The sequence below is a fragment of the Phalaenopsis equestris genome, unplaced genomic scaffold (genome assembly GCF_001263595.1).
Source record: "Phalaenopsis equestris unplaced genomic scaffold, ASM126359v1 Scaffold000226, whole genome shotgun sequence".
NCBI lineage: Eukaryota > Viridiplantae > Streptophyta > Magnoliopsida > Asparagales > Orchidaceae > Phalaenopsis > Phalaenopsis equestris.
Genome location: NW_018164668.1, coordinates 394,271 through 412,734, shown reverse-complemented (window position 1 = coordinate 412,734; position 18,464 = coordinate 394,271). Strand labels below are relative to the sequence as shown.

The window sequence follows — 18,464 nt, the reverse complement described above, 5'->3', positions numbered from 1 at the left end:
AATAGACAAGGTTTTGCAAGAAGGAAATAGACAACAGCTGCTGCCTTAGAGAGAAAAAAAAAGCAAGCAAGAGGCGATCAAGGCAAGGGAGGGGAGGTACGTTTAACAAGGAAGTACCACCACCTGCTCTCAATTAAGATATAGCCACACCACTTAAGAGAAAATAAGAAACAATACTGCAGAGAAGAAAGTCTCCAATAACATTGAAACCATAAAAAAGTCCCCAAATGCAATCTCTAAACAAATATTTATAGCAAAACAGCGGAAGAAACCTTAATCTCAATTAAAGCAAAAAAATGGGAGCCCAAAAATGGTTGGTTATCCCTTCGAGGATGGCAAAGACCTGACCTGGCTAGGCCTTGAACCATCTAGGCCAGTTCTTCCTGGAAACCCCCAAAAAGGGCTTGGACAGAAGGCCTTGTAATCGTTGACAAACACCCGCGTCATTCAATATTTAGTACTTTAGAAGAAATGAATGCTGTCATGCCAACGAAAAAGGTGTGGATTAGCTCAGAATCTTATGAATATTGGCGGAAGTGAACTTTTAAGGCATCCCCTAATGTTATTGTTACTATATAACCTCCCTAAGTATTTCGTGCTTGGTCTTACTAGCCCAACAAAGATGATCTCTTCTTCTGCTAGTAAGAGAATGGAATTTGATTTTCTCATTCTAAGGGGTTTCCCCTCTCCCTCCTAAAACAAAAGAGGGGCAGTAATGATGCCCTGCGCTTCTTTCTTTCCTTTTTTTTTTTCTCTACAGCCTGATGATTTTGTTGGGAGTATAATGAATGATATGTTTGGATAGATAGTAGATTTCAAAACCCATTCACCAAATGTGGAGACAATAAAAATATATACATTGACACTCACGGGTTTTCACTAAGCTTCAAGCAAGACAGTCCAAATGAGTGCTTTTCTGCCTCATGTGGCATCTTCTTTTTTGTACCGTTGGATGGTCCAACCTTTGGCTTTACGAAAGAAGGACTTGATCACTTGTAATTGTCTTGAAATATGGCTATTTTTTATAATTGAACATATAATATTCATAGCATTATCATATCATAAAATTCAGCCAAAAAAAAACCCTCCCTAAAGACCCAAGTAAAACTACTACTTATAGTGCCAAAATCTGCAAAAAAATATGATGAAAAAGTTTGAGATGAAGGATGACTTGGGATGATAATTGACACTATGTCCAAATTATTCATATAGAAACATGTTAAATTAATGAAGCATATCCCAACCACCTTGATTTGAACGTCAGTGTCACCTGAACAACATAAATCCTAAATGAAACCTCTGGAAAAGAGAACAAACCTCATAAGAAGTCTCATCTTGAGCTGAGGGGCCATGAAAACCATTGGCAACACTGTTTTCAATGTTTAAATCATTTCTTTGGTGAAATCTCAAATTTAAACTTCCACGGAAAATGTTTGAATCATTGTAATGGGCTTCATCCCCAGATATTGAAGTTTCAAAGTCCACTTCCATTTCATCATCATAGTCAGAATCAACTCTCTCAAATTCATGACCCTCTGGGGAATCCTCATTGTTGAATTCTCTTGGGTAGAGTAGATCACTCAATGACCTCAATCTTCCATGGCGCACCCTTCCCCGAGTTGGATCCTCATTGCCTTCTTTATTCTTTTCTGCTTCCGCTGTTTGATGGTAAATGTGTAAAAAACTTTTATTAAAATCAAAAAGATTAAAACTATTTAAATGTCACCTGTACTAGTTTAACAGAGATGCAGGATCCAAAAAGAATATTAAGTATAATCAACAAATGGATATAAGAAAGCTATAAAATAAACATGAAAAACATATAGAACAGAATAAACAGCAAAAATTGTTAGATAGAATGATATTCGGTAATCTAATCTATCAATGCTTTCAAGATTGCCATACCCAATAATCAAGCGTGACTACTCCAATTAAATTAAGATTGTTCAATTACATTTCAAAGAAAACTTTAAACCTCCAACAGCTTAGGGCATGTTTCGGATCACCTTGTTTTCTATTTTTTGTATTTGTTTTTGCTTTTATTTTAAAAACATGCTTGTTTAGTGCATTATTTATGTTTTTAATTTTTGTTTTAAAAAACGATTTAGCTTATTTTTAAAATCAATCAAAACATCTAAAATTTATTTTGAGCATTTTAAAAATAAATAAACATGTTAAAACATACCGAACATATTTTATTTTATGTAAAAACATAAATAAACTAAAATAAAATAAAAAAAATTAAAAAACAAAAAACACAAGTGATCCCAAATGGCCCCTTAATGTTTGATTAACATTTCTAAGGGCATGATTTGGATCACCTTTATTCTTTATTTTTTATTTTTTATTTTAAAATCACAGTTATTTAGTGCATTTTTTTGCAAGTTTTTATTTTTTTAATGCAAAGTAACTTATATTTTTAAAGAAAAAAATTTAAAAAATTTTCTGTGTGTTTTTTAAACAACTAAACATCTTATACCATAACAAATATATTTTATTTTTAAGTCAAAACATAAACAAAACAAAATAAAAACAAAAAATCAAAATCAAAGCTGATCCCAAGTGACCCCTAAACTAACGGTTTCTAGAAAGTTATATACTTTAAACTTGTCATACAGCAACCATAGTTATTATAATCTCAAAAAAATGCAACTAAACAAGTGGCTCAAAGAGTAATCACTAAAAGTTATGGATGTGGAGACGCTTAAAAAAACAGTTGATTCATACATGTAGAAGATGATAAAGATAACAAATGTAGAAGATGATAAAGATAACCAAAAAAAAAAAAGTTTCATTTTTCCATCCCAATGTTAAAGAAAACTAATGTCCATTTAATTTTATTTATGAAGTCATTTGTTATGAAGAAATGTGCCTTGCGGATTATTTTAATGCTTTTGCCAAAAATTTTTTGAACATCTCATTTTAGTTCACACGTTTTCCTTTAAAGCATTCTCATAATGACATGTTTCTACCAAAGCTCCATAAAATATATCGTACCATCACTATTTACAGTCAATCCATAATTGATTGGCAGTAAGAAACAGCATCCGAAAACCATTAGCCTGATCTTATTCAATCATAAACATTCAATTGGGTGACACCATCTGACATGCCAATTCCTCAGTCTACCTAAGCTACATGCACGTATTTGCCCCTAGGGCTTTTGGACAGGATTGCTTCTGAGCAAAATCACCTAAAATTTACCCCAAAAGTTGGGTCCCACTCCAGAAAAAAGATTATGTTGCATATGTGGTGCATAAAGTTTCCGTCTAATTCTTCTGCTGGTCACTGTGAGGTTTCCACGAGAATGGGCGGAACAATTAGAGGAGAGGGAGACCAAAAAAGCATTTAGAGAGGGAGATTTCAACAGAGTTGTCATGAAGAATAAAATACAAGAGAGAGATGCCAATAAGGGAGGGGTGAAAGGGTCAGAGGGGGAGGCATGACAGAGGGGACAGAAGCACTTCCATTAAAACAATTTTTTAATAGACTTTATTACTTATATATGTCCTTATTTCTTTACATGTAATTTATACATACATACATGCATGCATGCATATGTCAAGATATAATAATAATTATTATCAACTTTTAATGAAAATTTATTACTTTTATATTGCATTGCTTCCAAAAAGTGAATGTGCAAACTCCCTGCAAGTTTACACACATTTGGCAATTGTTCTTGTGTCATAACTTGAGCACGACATGGAAATTAGGAACTCCACGGTGATTAGTTGGCTCCTGAACTCGAAGGAGGGAACTATAGCAAAAAACCTATATATTCCTTCCAACCAAAATGATGTTAGTGATATTGTAAGTGAAACCTATTAAGATTGAGAAAACACTACTAAGATCTTTCAATTCAAATGAAGACATTAACAATCAAAATAACGAGTGGGTAGTCACCATCTATTACAATGAGAAGGAACAAAAATATTGGATTAATGCTATGAAGATGTGTGGAATAACCCAAATGATTATACATTGTGAAAAAAAAACAAAGGAGAATGGTCATGTTTATATGTTTCATGTCAAAATAATATGCAATCTAGATTAAGTGAAGGATAAAAATCTCAAGGAGAAAACATATTCATCAATCTTTGAAGTTTTTCTAAGGCCAATCACCGAGAATACAGAAAGAATATGATGATAAGTAAAGCAACACCCAATAAGTATTCCGTTATTGCAAATTGTGATATATTCTCCTGGGATCAAATTTTGAGGAAAGAGAAGGAAAACATCAGGGAGCAAATTTTGTCGGAAAGAAAAAACATAGCACACAAAAGACAATTCTAGAAAATTCAAGGAAAACAAGCACATTGAAGAAAAAACCCTATAGCAAAATGCTTCAAACAATAATTGAAGATCCTCACAAACAATAGATTGACTCAAAAATATCTACTTTCACAAATGAAAAAATAGAGCAGCAACAAAAACTCTCTCCACAATAACTCTTCAATCTTACCTATTCTTTGGCATAGCAAGGCAATAGTATTATTTTTTTCAATATCAAAAATTGAGCAATGAAACTACAAGATCTTCACACCTACTTTCTTAAGAAACATGCCATAAAAAAAAATATTATAAAATTGTTGATGGGTCATTCTCAATTATAGTCAAAATAAGTACAATTCAAATCTCTCCCCATCTTATAATAATGTTCTTCATGTCCCAAACTCATCATGCAACTTTTTATCTGTTAGTAAACTAACACTTATTCTCAATTTTCATGTTAATTTTTATCGTAGAAATTGTGAGTCTCAGGAATTAGCCTCAAAGAGATTGCACGGTAATTTTAAGCAACGTGAAAGACTTATTCTTATATGATAGAGCAAATCTGAGCAAGGAAATTAAAGCAATTTTTCTTGGTCTATTTTTACATTTTGAAATCAAGAAATAATACTATGGCCTCATAAATTTGGCCACCCTAATTTTTTATACTTAAAAAAAAAGTTAGTTTTAATTTTAAATTTCTCCATTGACAAAACAACGTGGTTACACCCTACCAACAAAATCTTTAAAAGCATCAAATCCATTTTTTTTTAATTCGCAGTGCTGTGTGGAGTCCCTCAATAGCACCTCCTGAATAAAGAAAAAGAAAAATTTCATTGAAAATCATTCTAGGATTAGAGGTGTTATATTACATGAAAAAAAAAGGATCTCCAGAAAATTTTAAAAAAAATTCTATACATAGATAAAGACAAAAATTTTCCAAAATAAAATTCAAATTTTAAGAAGTGAAAGATAAAAAATTTTTCAACAAAACTTTGGGCAAATTTCTCTTAAAACACAGAATTATGCCTCGAAGTTCTTGTAATAGAACTGTTAACAAAATGGGAAAAAAGAGAAAAAAACACCCATTAAAAGTAGCAACAACTTCCCTTTTTACAAATTTCGTGCCAGGTGATGTCAACCTAGCTTCACCAAATCTCATTAATCAGATTCCCTAAGAATTTTTAAAGTTTCAAAGCCCTCTATAAATGTTTCAAATAGTATTTCCTTCCAATAGGACCTCATCAATCTTCTCATTAAATCTTTGGTTGAGCTATGAACGCACACAATCATGATAAAAATCATATGAATTAGAACCTAGAGAAACAAAATATATTTTGTTAAATCGAAGTGATGCGATGCATAGCTTGCCTTCGAAGTGCATTGAAACAAGAATTAACCCAAAGCTCAACAAAATGAAAATATTATTGAAAAATATGGGAAAATACATTAACAGGGTTCTCGTAATAGAAATGACTACAACAACACACACACACACACAACACCCTAGGAAGAGGACAATCATGATAAAATTCATATGAATTAGAACCTAGAGAAACAAAATATATTTTGTTAAATCAAAGTGATGCGATGCATAGCTTGCCTTCGAAGTGCATTGAAACAAGAATTAAGCTCAACAAAATGAAAATATTATTGAAAAATATGGGAAACTACATTAACAGGGTTCTCTTAATAGAAATGACTACAACAACAACACACACACGCACACACACAACACCCTAGGATGAGGACGAAGATAGCGAGTGGCAGCTAGACAGCAGGTAGGGTGCAGACTGGGGGTTGTAGGTTTGGAAGGGGTGGAAACAACGCTGGAAGGTAGGCAGAGAATGGTGGCAGTAGGAAGAATGGAGATGGGATTACGGCAGCAGGTTGGATCATGGGAAGGGTTTACGGCAGCAGGTGGGGAGGTGGAAGGGGTTGTGGCCAGCAGGAAAGGAGGTGATGAGGTTTGCGGTTGCAGATTGGAAGGCAAAGGTGGTTATGGCAGCAGGTTGGGCAGCATGAGGGTGACAGCAGGGAAGCAGGAAGGTTGGAGCTCATATAGGGTGGTAGCGGCAAGGGAGGGGAAGTATTCACAGGATTGTGGGGAGATGGTAACCCCTTTGGAGCAAGATACAGTCGAAGCATCACCTATCCTCGAATACAGCCTAGGAAAGGAGAAACACTGACGGCGAGAAATCTGAAATCAGCAAAAACTAAAATATTCTAAACACAAAACATGGAATATACGTAGTAGTAGATAGCTCGAGGGAAGGACCCTCCCCTTTGTGCGGAAATTTCAAGAAAGGCAAGGGACCGACCGGCCGCTTGAAAACCATAGTTGAACCAGTTCAACCCTCACGTCGGTTTAGCCTCATATGCCCCGCATCAGTCTCTTAGGGTTATGGGAGCTTCAACTTCATTCGTCGAAGCTTCTGGTTCCATGTAGCAGAAATATTGTAGTCCCCTGGATGATAAATCTGGTAGACATTGTCATCCAGCCTCTTAAAAATTTTCAAAAGTCCATCTGCTCTAAGCTTGAACTTCCCAAAGCCTCCAATGGAAACCTCTCTTTCTTATGTCAAATCCACACTAGGTCCCCTTCTTGAGAAGTCATCTTTTTTGCTAGTTTATTTGCATGTGCTTGGTACTTTCAGTTCTGCCAAGTAATCTCCTTCCCAACCTCCTTGTGGAGCTTCAGAATCTCTTGCACCTGATCCTCGACATCCTCACTAATCTCTGATGTGGGTATGAGAGGTACCAAGTCAAGTGAAGTGAGTGGATTGTTCCCGTACACAATCTTAAAGTGGTAGTCCCGTAGTCTGACTAACAGATCTATTGTGAACAAACTCAGCTTGAGCCAGAATCAAATCTCGTTGTTTAATATTCTTTCCCACAAAGCGCCTCAGAAGATTCCAAAGGCTTCTTCTGTTCACTACCTCCGTATGATTGTCTGTCTATGGGTAAGCAGCTGAATCGAATTGAAGCTTAGTGTTGAGCTTCCCCCATAGGGCCTTCCATAAGTGAGTCAGAAACTTGATGTTTTTGTCGAAAGCAATAATATTGGGTATCCCAAGTAGCCTCACAAGCTCCCTAGAGTTCAAATCAGCAACATGCGATGCATCCAATGTCCGGTGACAGGGTACGAAATACGTCATCTTCGAGAATAGATCCACCGCAACCATCACGGAATACTTGTTCCGATGAGTCCTTGGGAGATCGTCCACAAAATTTGTGCTAATATCCTCCCACAGGGCCTCCATTACTAGCAATGGGGTGAATAGTCCAACACTTTACACCTGGTTTTGGCAAGATGGCAAATCCAACATTATCTAGCATGTCGCTGCATATCTCTTGTCAGTTGAAAACAAAAAAGTGTTTTATCACAAGTGTGAGAGTCTTATCCCTAGCAAAGTATTTTGCAATTCATAGTGGCTTTCTTGAACAACGAACTCCCTCAAAGAACATATAGGAGTACACAATTTACTCAGGAAAAACAAGTAACTATCAACTCTATAGTACTGCTCGGTAGACTTCTCTTGACACTACTCCCAGATTTTTTCAAAATCCTCGCCTGTCTCATACAGTTCCTTCACTATCTCAAAGCCTACAACTCAAGCCTGCATCGTGGTGATTAGCAAGCGATGAAGGCTCAATGTCTACTACGCAGTTTTGGCTCCCTGTCTTTTGCTTAAGCACGGACTAGAACAACACTTCGAACTCCACCCATGACGTCTGTCAACCCTTCAGTTTGTTCTGGCTGTTCAAGAATTTGAAAGCCTCATGTTCTGTGAACAAACTAAACTTGCTCGTCAATAGTTAGTGGCCCCAGTAGTCAACAACTCTCACAATAGCATAACACTCCTTGTCATAAGTCTTATATTTTCTCCTGGACTCATTCCGCTTCTCACTTAAGAAATCTATGGGGTGGCCTACCTGGCTCAGCACTACTCCTATCACCTCGTTGGATGCATCACACTCCACCTCGAACAATGGATTGAAATCTGGTAATACCACAACTGGTGTCTGTTTCATCTTCTCTGTTAGTGCGTCAAACTGGTCTGAGTTGTATCTATCCAATGGAATTACTCTCCTTTCAAAAGCTCCTTTAGAGGAGCAGTGATGGTACTAAAGCTCCTGATGAATCGCCTATAGAATGATGCTAGTCCTAAAAATTGTCTCAGCTCGGTGAAAGACAGTCGTGCGGTCTAGTTCACAAAGGCATCAATCTTTGTAGGATCCATCTGAATGTCTGCAATACACGATATAAACAAAAAAACATACTCGTCCAGTCAGAAAGTAGCACTTCTTTGGATGGGCTTATAGTTTTTCTAATCGCAAAACCTCAAAGACTGTTAAGTGCTCCTTGGATCCATTGTATACCATAATGTCATTGAAGTACATCATCATGAATTTCTAGATATGAACTCGGAACACCTGATTCATCAATCTCATAAATGTGTTGGGCTCATTAGACAATTTGAAAGGCATGACTGTCCCCTCGTATAATCCATCCCGGGTCTTGAAAGTGGTCTTTCACTGGTCCACTCGTCTCATCCGAATTTGTTGATACTCGCTGTGTAAGTCAATCTTGGAAAAGATAATGGCTCTATGCAACTTATCCAAGAGATCATCTCGACGAGGTCTAATGAATCAGTACTTGATCGTAATCTTATTGATGGTCCTGTTGTCAATAGAAATCCTCCACAATCCGTCTTTTTTGGGTACAATCAGGGCGGAGACAACACACAAACTAGTACTCTCATTGACAAACGCTCTCGCGACAAGATATTGTTCTTATTGTTGCAACTGCTCGTACTCTACAGGTCCCAATATGTAGGCAGGCTGATTTTTTAACACTAATTCGGCTATGAGATCTGTGGCATGTTGAATGTCTTTCAGTGACAGTAATCCCTATAAAAGATTGTTGGTCAATCACATCCTGAAATTCACATAGCAGTGGTTGTATAGAAGTTGGTATCTCAATATCCTCCTCAATTCCCTCTAGTGGGACAAATGTCATTCCTACTGGAGCATCCCGAACCGACTGCATGAAGGTGGCTATCGGGAGTACCGTCTCCTCTATGACGCCTTCGCCTCTCGAATCCTTAACAGGTAAAAGCACGATGTGTCTTCCATCCTTTTAAAATGAATAAGTATTCTTGAAGCCTTTATTTTAGGTCTTGAGGTTGGACTACTATGGCCTCCCCCAACAGAATATGACACATGTCTATAGGGACCACATCGCACCACGCTAGCTCTTGTAATTGATCCCTAATCGAAAATTGAACCAACCATTGTTGATCCACTCATATCGTATTTCTTATTTTCAACTAGGTAAGAGAATAGGATTGAGAACGCCTTTGTGCGGTCAACCCCAGTTTTTTCACCATCACGTGAATACTACATTCTCACAGCTCTCACTGTTGATAATCAAACTCCAAACTTTACTTACACTACACACTTAGTGCAAAAATACTGCACCTTAACAATGAATGATCCTTCTCTGGCTCCATATGTAAAACTCTCTGTGTGATAAGCATCTCTCACTCGTCTTCCTGGAGTTGAAGTTCCTCTGAATTCTCCTATGATTCGTCTTCCTCCACTTCCTCGACAACGCCCTGCTCCATGAATGAGACAACTCGACTCGTGGGACAGATGTAAGCTTTATGTCCGTAGTCGTGGAATCTGAAGCATCTCCTAACAGGCATTATACTGAACAAACAACTCGTTTCAGCTTCTTTCCACTCAAATTTTTCTTATCACTTCTTAGTATTGTCTTTCCAACTCCTCCAAAGGTACCCTTGTTGATAGTTGTAGCTGCAGGTGATTGCATAAATGAGGACTGTTATCTGAAGGAGGATTGTTGCATGCTCTGCTTCTTTGTCTTTCCACCTTCAAAGTTAAGGTTTGGACATCTCCCAGAGACCGATAGAGCTGCAGCTGAATCACTTTGTCGATAACAAGCTTTCGGCTCCCTAAATAACGGGCAATGATATGTTACTCATGCCCGAACAACTCACACTTCATCTTTAGCTAGTCAAAATGTTTTGTATACTCCACCGATGGGTCTATCTATTGCAGGTAGTAGAGTCTCAGAAACATATTCTAGCGGTAATGAGGAGGTAGTTATTTTCTGTCACGACCCAGCCCGGGCAATGGAATTAACAGAGGGTAGAGACGGTCGAGCGATGTGAATTAAATTTTTTATATTCGTCTAGAATTTAACAGATGAAAAAGCCACCATAAATTAAATTAAAGTAGTATAACTAAAATTACTTCATTGATGGATATTCACGTCTTTTATAAATATTTCCTCGTTTTCATTTTTTAATAATTTAATTAAATCTAAAAAGTCAGTTAAAACAACTGTGAGCTAAAGAGTCAGTAAATACTCATACTTCTAAACTACAACAACACAAGAAAAAACATAATATGCATGTCAGTTAAACATCTTTATAAATCAATATAAATATTTGATATATTATTTAAAAGGGTATATACTATTACATATCAATATCATTTCATATTTATACAATCGTCACATGAGGCGTCGTCTAAAAAATATGTCAATTAAGCACATCAATATCAATATTCTTTTACATTTATGTGCACGAGTACATTAATGTTCCCCACCAATACCATCAACCATCCTAGTCAAGCATGCGCATACAAGCATTCAACATTAAACATATGTATTCATCGCATTCAATCACAATTTATAAAACATACACTATAATGTATGAGTAAAAAGTTACAACATTCGCAACGTTATGACGAATAAAGAAAAAAATGATTCAATCAGAATAAAGCATTCACAAATATCATTAACCGCAAATATTTTTGAGAAGAAATAAATTATTACTGTAGTTTAAAAATACAAGTACTCACATCGATGACGCTTAATTTTCTATTAGTCTTGACGATAATTCTTCTAAAAATTGAAAACCTAACATAAACATAACATTTAATTAATTTATTTAAATAAACTATTATTTTTAAATTTTCATTATTTTATTATGTTAATTTTTATATTCAATAAATATATTTTTAAATATATTATTATTATTATTAATTAACTAAAAACTATCCTTACCTAAACCCTTGGCCTGGCCCGGCCCGCTCGCGGGCACCACATGCGAAGGATATCTCATTCCACCTTTGTCGATCTCTCGGTTCGATCCAGAGAAGCGCACAGAGGGACTTCTTTCTGCTCCCTCTTCCTTTGCACAACACCCACACCGGCTCGGCTGGATTCCTCGTTACGAATCTTGATGAAGTAGCAACACCTTCCTCTCCTCTGCTCACCACAACAGATCCTTCGACTTCCCTTTTCTATCGACCGCGCAACTCATCCTTAGCGGTGCAATCCTTGACGTCATCGTCCGACATTCCTGGTAAATCAGTAGGGTTGCTTCTACGTCTCAATCCCCCCCCTCTCTCGCATCAATTTATAGGCAAACATACCTATTTGGTTTCCCGAACCTTTTGCCTCTTCTCCCCCCTCTTCGGCTTCCCGAGCTTCTTGATTATTCTTCCCCTTCTATTTGGTTTCTTGACTGCTCGCCTCCTCTTCCTTCGACCCTTCGTTGCCCGACTCCTCGCTTGGGTAGTTCTCGTTTCATCTTCTCCAGTTAAAAAAAAAAAAAAGACGTTACAATCTTTCCTACTTACAAAAAATTTTATCATCGAAATTAATAAACAAACCTTAAGGAAGTCTCTTTAAGCGGATCAATATTAGGAATGAAAAGTAATCACTATAAAGGTAAGGACTTGATACAAGGCAACTCAACTATACTTCAGAATACATCAATATTGAACATGTTGAAAAAAGGCCAAACTAATCAGACCTCACCCCCATCAACAACAATTGGTTCTTCAGGCTCACAGAGTGAGGGAATATATCTAAGGTTGAAACGGTTGTCTTGGTTAATGTTGCTATTGACCATCTTTTTGTGCCCGCCAGCTAACTTCTGTGACAGAGCTCCACCAGAGTTTGGATCTTCAATGCTTTTCTAGCTAAGAGATGGCCAATATCTTGCTACATGACCAGGCTGACAACACCAATAACAAGTGTTAAAGCCCATCATACATTCACCGCTGTGTTTTCTTCCGCATTTGACACAAATTGCTCCAGTACCCTAAGTCGTACCTCTGCTAACTCCACCTTAATTATTCTTTGACTTTTTCTCAATGGATCCTTCTGAGTGATCTACATGTTCTTATGTTGTTCTCCTCTTATGCATCTCATCACGCTTCCGAGTAAGCTAATAGTTGATATCCAATCTTCTAGCTCGTTCCACTAATACCGAGTATTCATTGATTTCTAAGGGTACTAATGGTTTCTCATAAAATCATTTAATCTCAAAAGGAATTTGTAACACTTTTCTTTTGCAGTAGCTATCAAGTGTGGTGTATGTCTCGATAGTACAGTGATCTGCTTCGTAATGCATGACCGTCTTCTCTCCTTGCCTCAACCTGATGAAACTGTCCTGCATCTGTCGTCAAGAGGATAAAGGTACGAACTATTCTCTAAAAAGGTCCACGAACTCATCCCAACTTATCATCTTCTGGGGTATGTCCTCTATCCTGTCCTGACGCTGCCCACGCCACCGCCTTTCAACTTCTACATGCAGCACAAACGTCACCAATGATAATCTTCTTTCATCTGGACAAGTCATGTTATCTAATATCTTCTCTATCCTCATTAGTCAGTTATTCGCTTCAATTGGATCATCGGTTCCCTTGAACAGAGGTGGAAACAAATTTTGAAATATCTTCAAGTACTTATCTACAGCGATTGTATCACTTCTGGTAGGCTGCGATCTGGACTCTTGAATCAACTGAGTCGTTGCCACACCATCATTTGGGTGAGGACATTCATGTTCACATTAATAGTAAGTTGTACTTCTTTATTTTCTATCGAATTTTCTTCTATGATTTCAGGCGTATCACTATGTCTGAATGGGTAATTATTACCTGGAGTTAATTTTAAATTTTAAAGCTTACTTATATTTTTTCCTATTTGCTCTTTCATCAAAATTCAATTAATTTATCATTAACCTGGCTCTGAAAACACTTTTGTCACGACTCAGCCCGAGACTTGTAATTAACCAAGGCGGGTACCGACAGTCGGACGACGTGAATTAATTTTTTATATTCGTCTACAAACTAAGAGATGAAAGAGTCGCTATAAATAAAATTAAAGCAATTCCATAAAAATTTCCTCATTGATGGTTGTCGAAATCTTATGAAATATTTTCTCATCTATCACTCATTTTTTAATAATTTAGTTAAACCTAAAAAGACAGTTAAAACAACTATGAACTAAAGAGCCAGTGAATACACATACTTTTAAACTACAACAATACGTAGAAAAGAAAGAACAATATGTATGTTTGTTAAGCTTCTTTATAAATCAATATAAACATTTGATATTTATAAATCAATATCATTTCATATCTATACAGCCGTCAAATGAGGCATCATCTAAAAGTTGTATCAATTAAAACACATCAATATTAATATCTTTTTTCATTTACATGCACGGGTACATTAATGTTCTCTACTAGTGTCGTCAAAGGGTGTTCCATTATAATCAAGCATGCACATATAAGCATTCAACATAAATATATGTATTCATCACATTCAACCATACTTTATAAAATATATACTAAGATGCATGAGTAAATAGCTACAACATTTGCAACAATATGACCAATAAAGAAAAGAATAGCTCAATCAGAACAAATTATCCACAAATATCATTAACTGCAAATATTTTTTAGAAGATAAAAATTCTTACTATAATTTAAAAGTACAAGTACATACATCAATGATAGTTAATTTGCTATCGGCATAGACGTCGATTCTTCTAAAAATTGAAAGCCTAACATAAACATAATATTTAATTAAATTATTACTTTGAATAAACTATTTTTTAAGTTTTCATAATTTTATTATGCTTATTTCTCTATTCAAAAAATATATTTTAAAATATCATATTATTATTATTATTATTTAACCAAAAACTGTCCTTACCCGTACCCTTGGCCCGGCTCGACCTGCACGCGAACACCACATGCGAAGGATGTCCCCTTCCTCATTCGTCAATCTCTCGGTGTGACCGAGAGAAGCACACAGAGGGACTTCTTTCAGCTTCCTCTTCTTCTGCACAAACCCCACGTCGGCTCATCGTTGCAAAACACCGACGCCACCCCTCCACGATGCTCCTTCCTCTTACTGCGGCTCGGCTAGATTCCTCTACGTATCAATCCCCCCTCTTTCGCGTCAATTTATAGGCGAACATACCTAGTCGATTTCCCAACTATTTCGCTTCTTCTCCCCCCTTTTCAGCTTCCGGAGCTTCTCAATTCTTCTTCACCTTCTACTAGTTTCTTGACTCTCGCCTCTTCTTCCTCCGACTCTTCATTGCCTGACTCCATGCTTTGATTTTGTTCGTTTCATCTCCTCGGTTAAAAAAAAAAAAAGACGTTACATTTTCTCTGCATCTCCTTCTTCATCTTCTCTAGCTTAGTAATCTTGTCACTATCCTCACTTTCTCTATCTCTGTAAACTTTCCTACCACATAGAGGCGCTCTTCTTCAGCTTGATGATTGCGAGCCTTATTCTTTTATCCTCGCGCATTCCTTTGTACTCGAAGATTCTCTCAATTGTCTGCAGTCATTCAATAAAGTTGTTTGAATTCATACCTCCATCAAACCCTGATAGGTCCTTTGATTCCAAATACAAGTGTCCTCCATATGTAGCTTCCTCTTGGATTCCAAAATATCGGGGTCTGTTTTCCTCATCACTGATGTCTTCCCTATGGAATGGATTCAGGTCCTTGTCCCTCTCTCATCTTTGACTTTCTTCATCACGATCGAGGGAAATTTTCCCATGGATTCTATTATCAATCTCCACGAGCCTCTGCTGAAGGCAACAAATCTCTCACTATATCTTGTTCCAGGCAAGTTCTGGCATGTACCTCCTTCGTGGCATGATTAGGGTTTGGGGAATTGGATAAGCTGGTTGAGTGTAGGAAAGAAAATTTTTGGTGGGAGGAAGTTGGTTTGGGTAGGGATTGATGTTAGGTAACCCTAGGATAGGACTAGAATTAGGTTAGCGCTAATACCAATTGATATCGGAGTTAACCTAAATTGCAGCAAACTGAAAATAATATCGTCAAATACGGGAAACTACAATAACAAGGTTCTCATAATAAAAACAACAATGAAAAAAATACACACATTACCCTAGGGAGCGGACGAAGGTGATGGGTGGCGGCTAGACACCAAGTAGACTGCAAGTTGAGGTTGCGGGTTCAGCAAAGGGCTTTGGAAGGGGTGAAGACAACAGCTAGAAGGTAGACAGAGGTTGTCAGTGGTAGCAAAAGGGATAGAGATGAGATTATCACAGCACTTTGGGTTGTGGGAAGGGTTTACGACAACAGGTGGGGAGGTAGAAAGGATTAAGGCCAGCAGGGAAGGAGGTAATGGGGTTTGTGCAGGTTAGAGGGCTAAGGTTATGGCAGTAAGTTTAACGGCAGAGATGCAGGGAAGGTTGGTGCAAGGGAGAGGAAGTAGTCGAGAGGTTGTGGGGAGATAGTTACCACCTTGGAGCAAGATACAACCGGAGCATCACCTGTCCTTGCATATAGCCCTAGGAAGAGAGAAACGCTGACAACGAGAAATATGAAATCAGCAAAAACTCAAAAAAAAACCCTAAACAAAGAACATGGAATATATAGTAATAGATAGCTAAGGGGGGAAGACCACTCCCCTTTGGGAAGCAATTTCAAGTCGGGCAAGGGACCATCCGGCCCCTTGCAAACCAAGGCTGAACCAGTTCATTCCTCCCGCCAATTCAGCCCCATGCATGCTGATAGCAAGGCAACTTGTCTCAGCCTTTCACCGCATTGTGTCTTAGCAATATGCACTCAAATCTTGCTTAGATCAAACCTAGTTCAAGTTAAATGATTTTATTCAGCATTGGCCACAATACCTGATATGATCGTTTGTTCGTCCACATTGTTTCTTGCAGTTATCGAGTTGTTTGTCATTAATTCTCCATTCACTCCTGTTGGAGCAAGTCTTTCCTTGGCGGTTTTTCACTTAACTCTCACTCCCTTGCCTGTTCCTTATGTTTTTAACTAGTTCTTTTACTGCACCAATAGCTTCTAGCATACAAGGTTTCCCTTAGAAATGTTTCCTTATATTCATCTTCATTCCCTCCTCCTCGTACACTACCTCCATCTCTCAGTCTCTAACTGGTCACTCAATCCCATGAGTATATTCTTGAATCTTTAGTAATCTTACATCATTTATGTATACCTTAAAGGTGGACTCAGCCAAGTGAAAGGCAAGAACACACACTTGTCAATAAAAACCAAGGATAAACGCACCAGAACAATCAAATGTATCCACTGGCCGCATCCAGGGAAACAAAATAGAGTTTATCAGTCAAGCTGAAGATAAACTCGCCAAATAGATTCATGAGAACTTGCCAAACCAGTTGAGGAACTTATTCACTAAGATTGAGGCAAAATCATCAAAAGATTAAGAGGAACATATCTACAAAAATCATGATCTTGTTAGAATTAATTTGAACTCGACAAACCGACTCAGTCTAAATAATTAACCAAGCCTGAAAAGCTATCTAATGACTTCCTCTCAAGCAGAAGGCCAACTACCAGTCCAATTCCACTCCTGTACTTACATTTTGTATTTTTTACACGCATAGCTTATCATGCAGCTTCCTCTGTAGCAATCAAACCCAAATCTCTGCATATAAATAGGGGTTGAGGAGAGACAAGTTCTAGCCCCTGATTTATCAAGTTGATAGTGAACTTTTTCCCCTTCCTCTTCCAGCTTTCTTCTCAGCCCTTCTGTCAGATCCAATACTTTTAATATTTATTTCATTTATATACTTGATTTTTTTTTCTTTCAAATAAAAAATTTATTATTATTGAATGTGTCCTCATATTTATCAAAAAAGTTAACCTGATGTAGCCAAAAGTTAGATTAACTAAATAACTATCGTATGTAAATAATATATGTATAAATGATATAAAAAATATGAATGCTCTAGTTAGTAAAAATATCGCTTAACTTTGCACTTTGAATACTGAAGCAAAAACAATAATAAAACATGTGTGCATAGCAATGAACATAGCGCTTCACAGCATATTACAATTGTGTGACACGGCTAACAGTAGAAAGATACATTAATGCCGCAACCACTTGTTTTCAAACGAAGAAAAAATCATTCAAAAGTGAATTCTATCATTTGAAGAACCTAACACCCAAAAGAAAAGCTCATCATTAATCTGATCCCAAATATTAACGTTAGATCTAGAAATCCCCCCACCAAGAATCAATGAAGAAAAGCCTGAATGAACTAAAATGGACAATATGTGACGTCAAATATTAAAAAATATGTTTTAAATGAAAAGAAAAGGGAAGAAAATAGAATAGAACATGTAAAGGATGAAGTGCACAAAAGTAAATACCATAAAAAGTAAGGCTTCACGAACTAAAATGTCACAGCAGAAAACAGGAGAAACAAACCTGCAGCAATATGATCCTTTATGCTTACCACCTTTTCTGTAGCCTCAGGGTTTGTTGGATCTATTTCACATGCAGCCAAAGCAAAATCTAAGGCTACTTTGTGTTTCCGTAACTGCATGCACCAATCAAAGTTATTCAACAGACAACAAGGCAACTATGCAGGACCTTTAATTAGCAAATGGGAGCCGTAAAGTGTAATGCAAGCCACTGAAATCTTACACAAAAAACATACCTGCATCATTGCTTCAGACAAGTAGTAGTATGCTCTAAAAGATGTCGGATTAATGCTTCGAGCATTGTTACAATCTTTTATAGCCATGTGAACATCATTTTTCCATTTTCTCTGGGATTGAGACGTCATTCTTAGTATATTTAGGCGGTAACTTACATAAAATAAAGAGACCATTATGAACCTTAAGAAGCAAAGCTGCTCGAATGCACAAGCACTCATGCCGTATTGCAAGGCCAACATCAGGACCTTTACCATGAAGCACTTCATTGCACATATCAATTCCATGAAAAACATTTGATCCTCCTCCTAAGGTTTTTGCTGCTGCTTGCACCAATGTCTTGCACATTTCAAGCTAAATTAAGAAATTAGAAGACGAATGGTCATTATCTGCA

At 37.0% G+C, this 18,464-nt stretch overlaps 1 protein-coding gene across 1 annotated transcript in view; it reads right to left on the bottom strand.

Annotated features, from left to right (window-relative positions):
- LOC110023657 (WD and tetratricopeptide repeats protein 1) overlaps window positions 1-18,464 on the bottom strand; it is a 134,720-nt gene that overhangs the window by 48,510 nt on the left and 67,746 nt on the right. Inside the window, 4 exon segments of the mRNA XM_020723170.1 lie at window positions 1,318-1,658; window positions 17,841-17,952; window positions 18,073-18,183; window positions 18,254-18,424. Of these exon segments, the coding sequence (XP_020578829.1) occupies window positions 1,318-1,658; window positions 17,841-17,952; window positions 18,073-18,183; window positions 18,254-18,424 (735 nt within the window).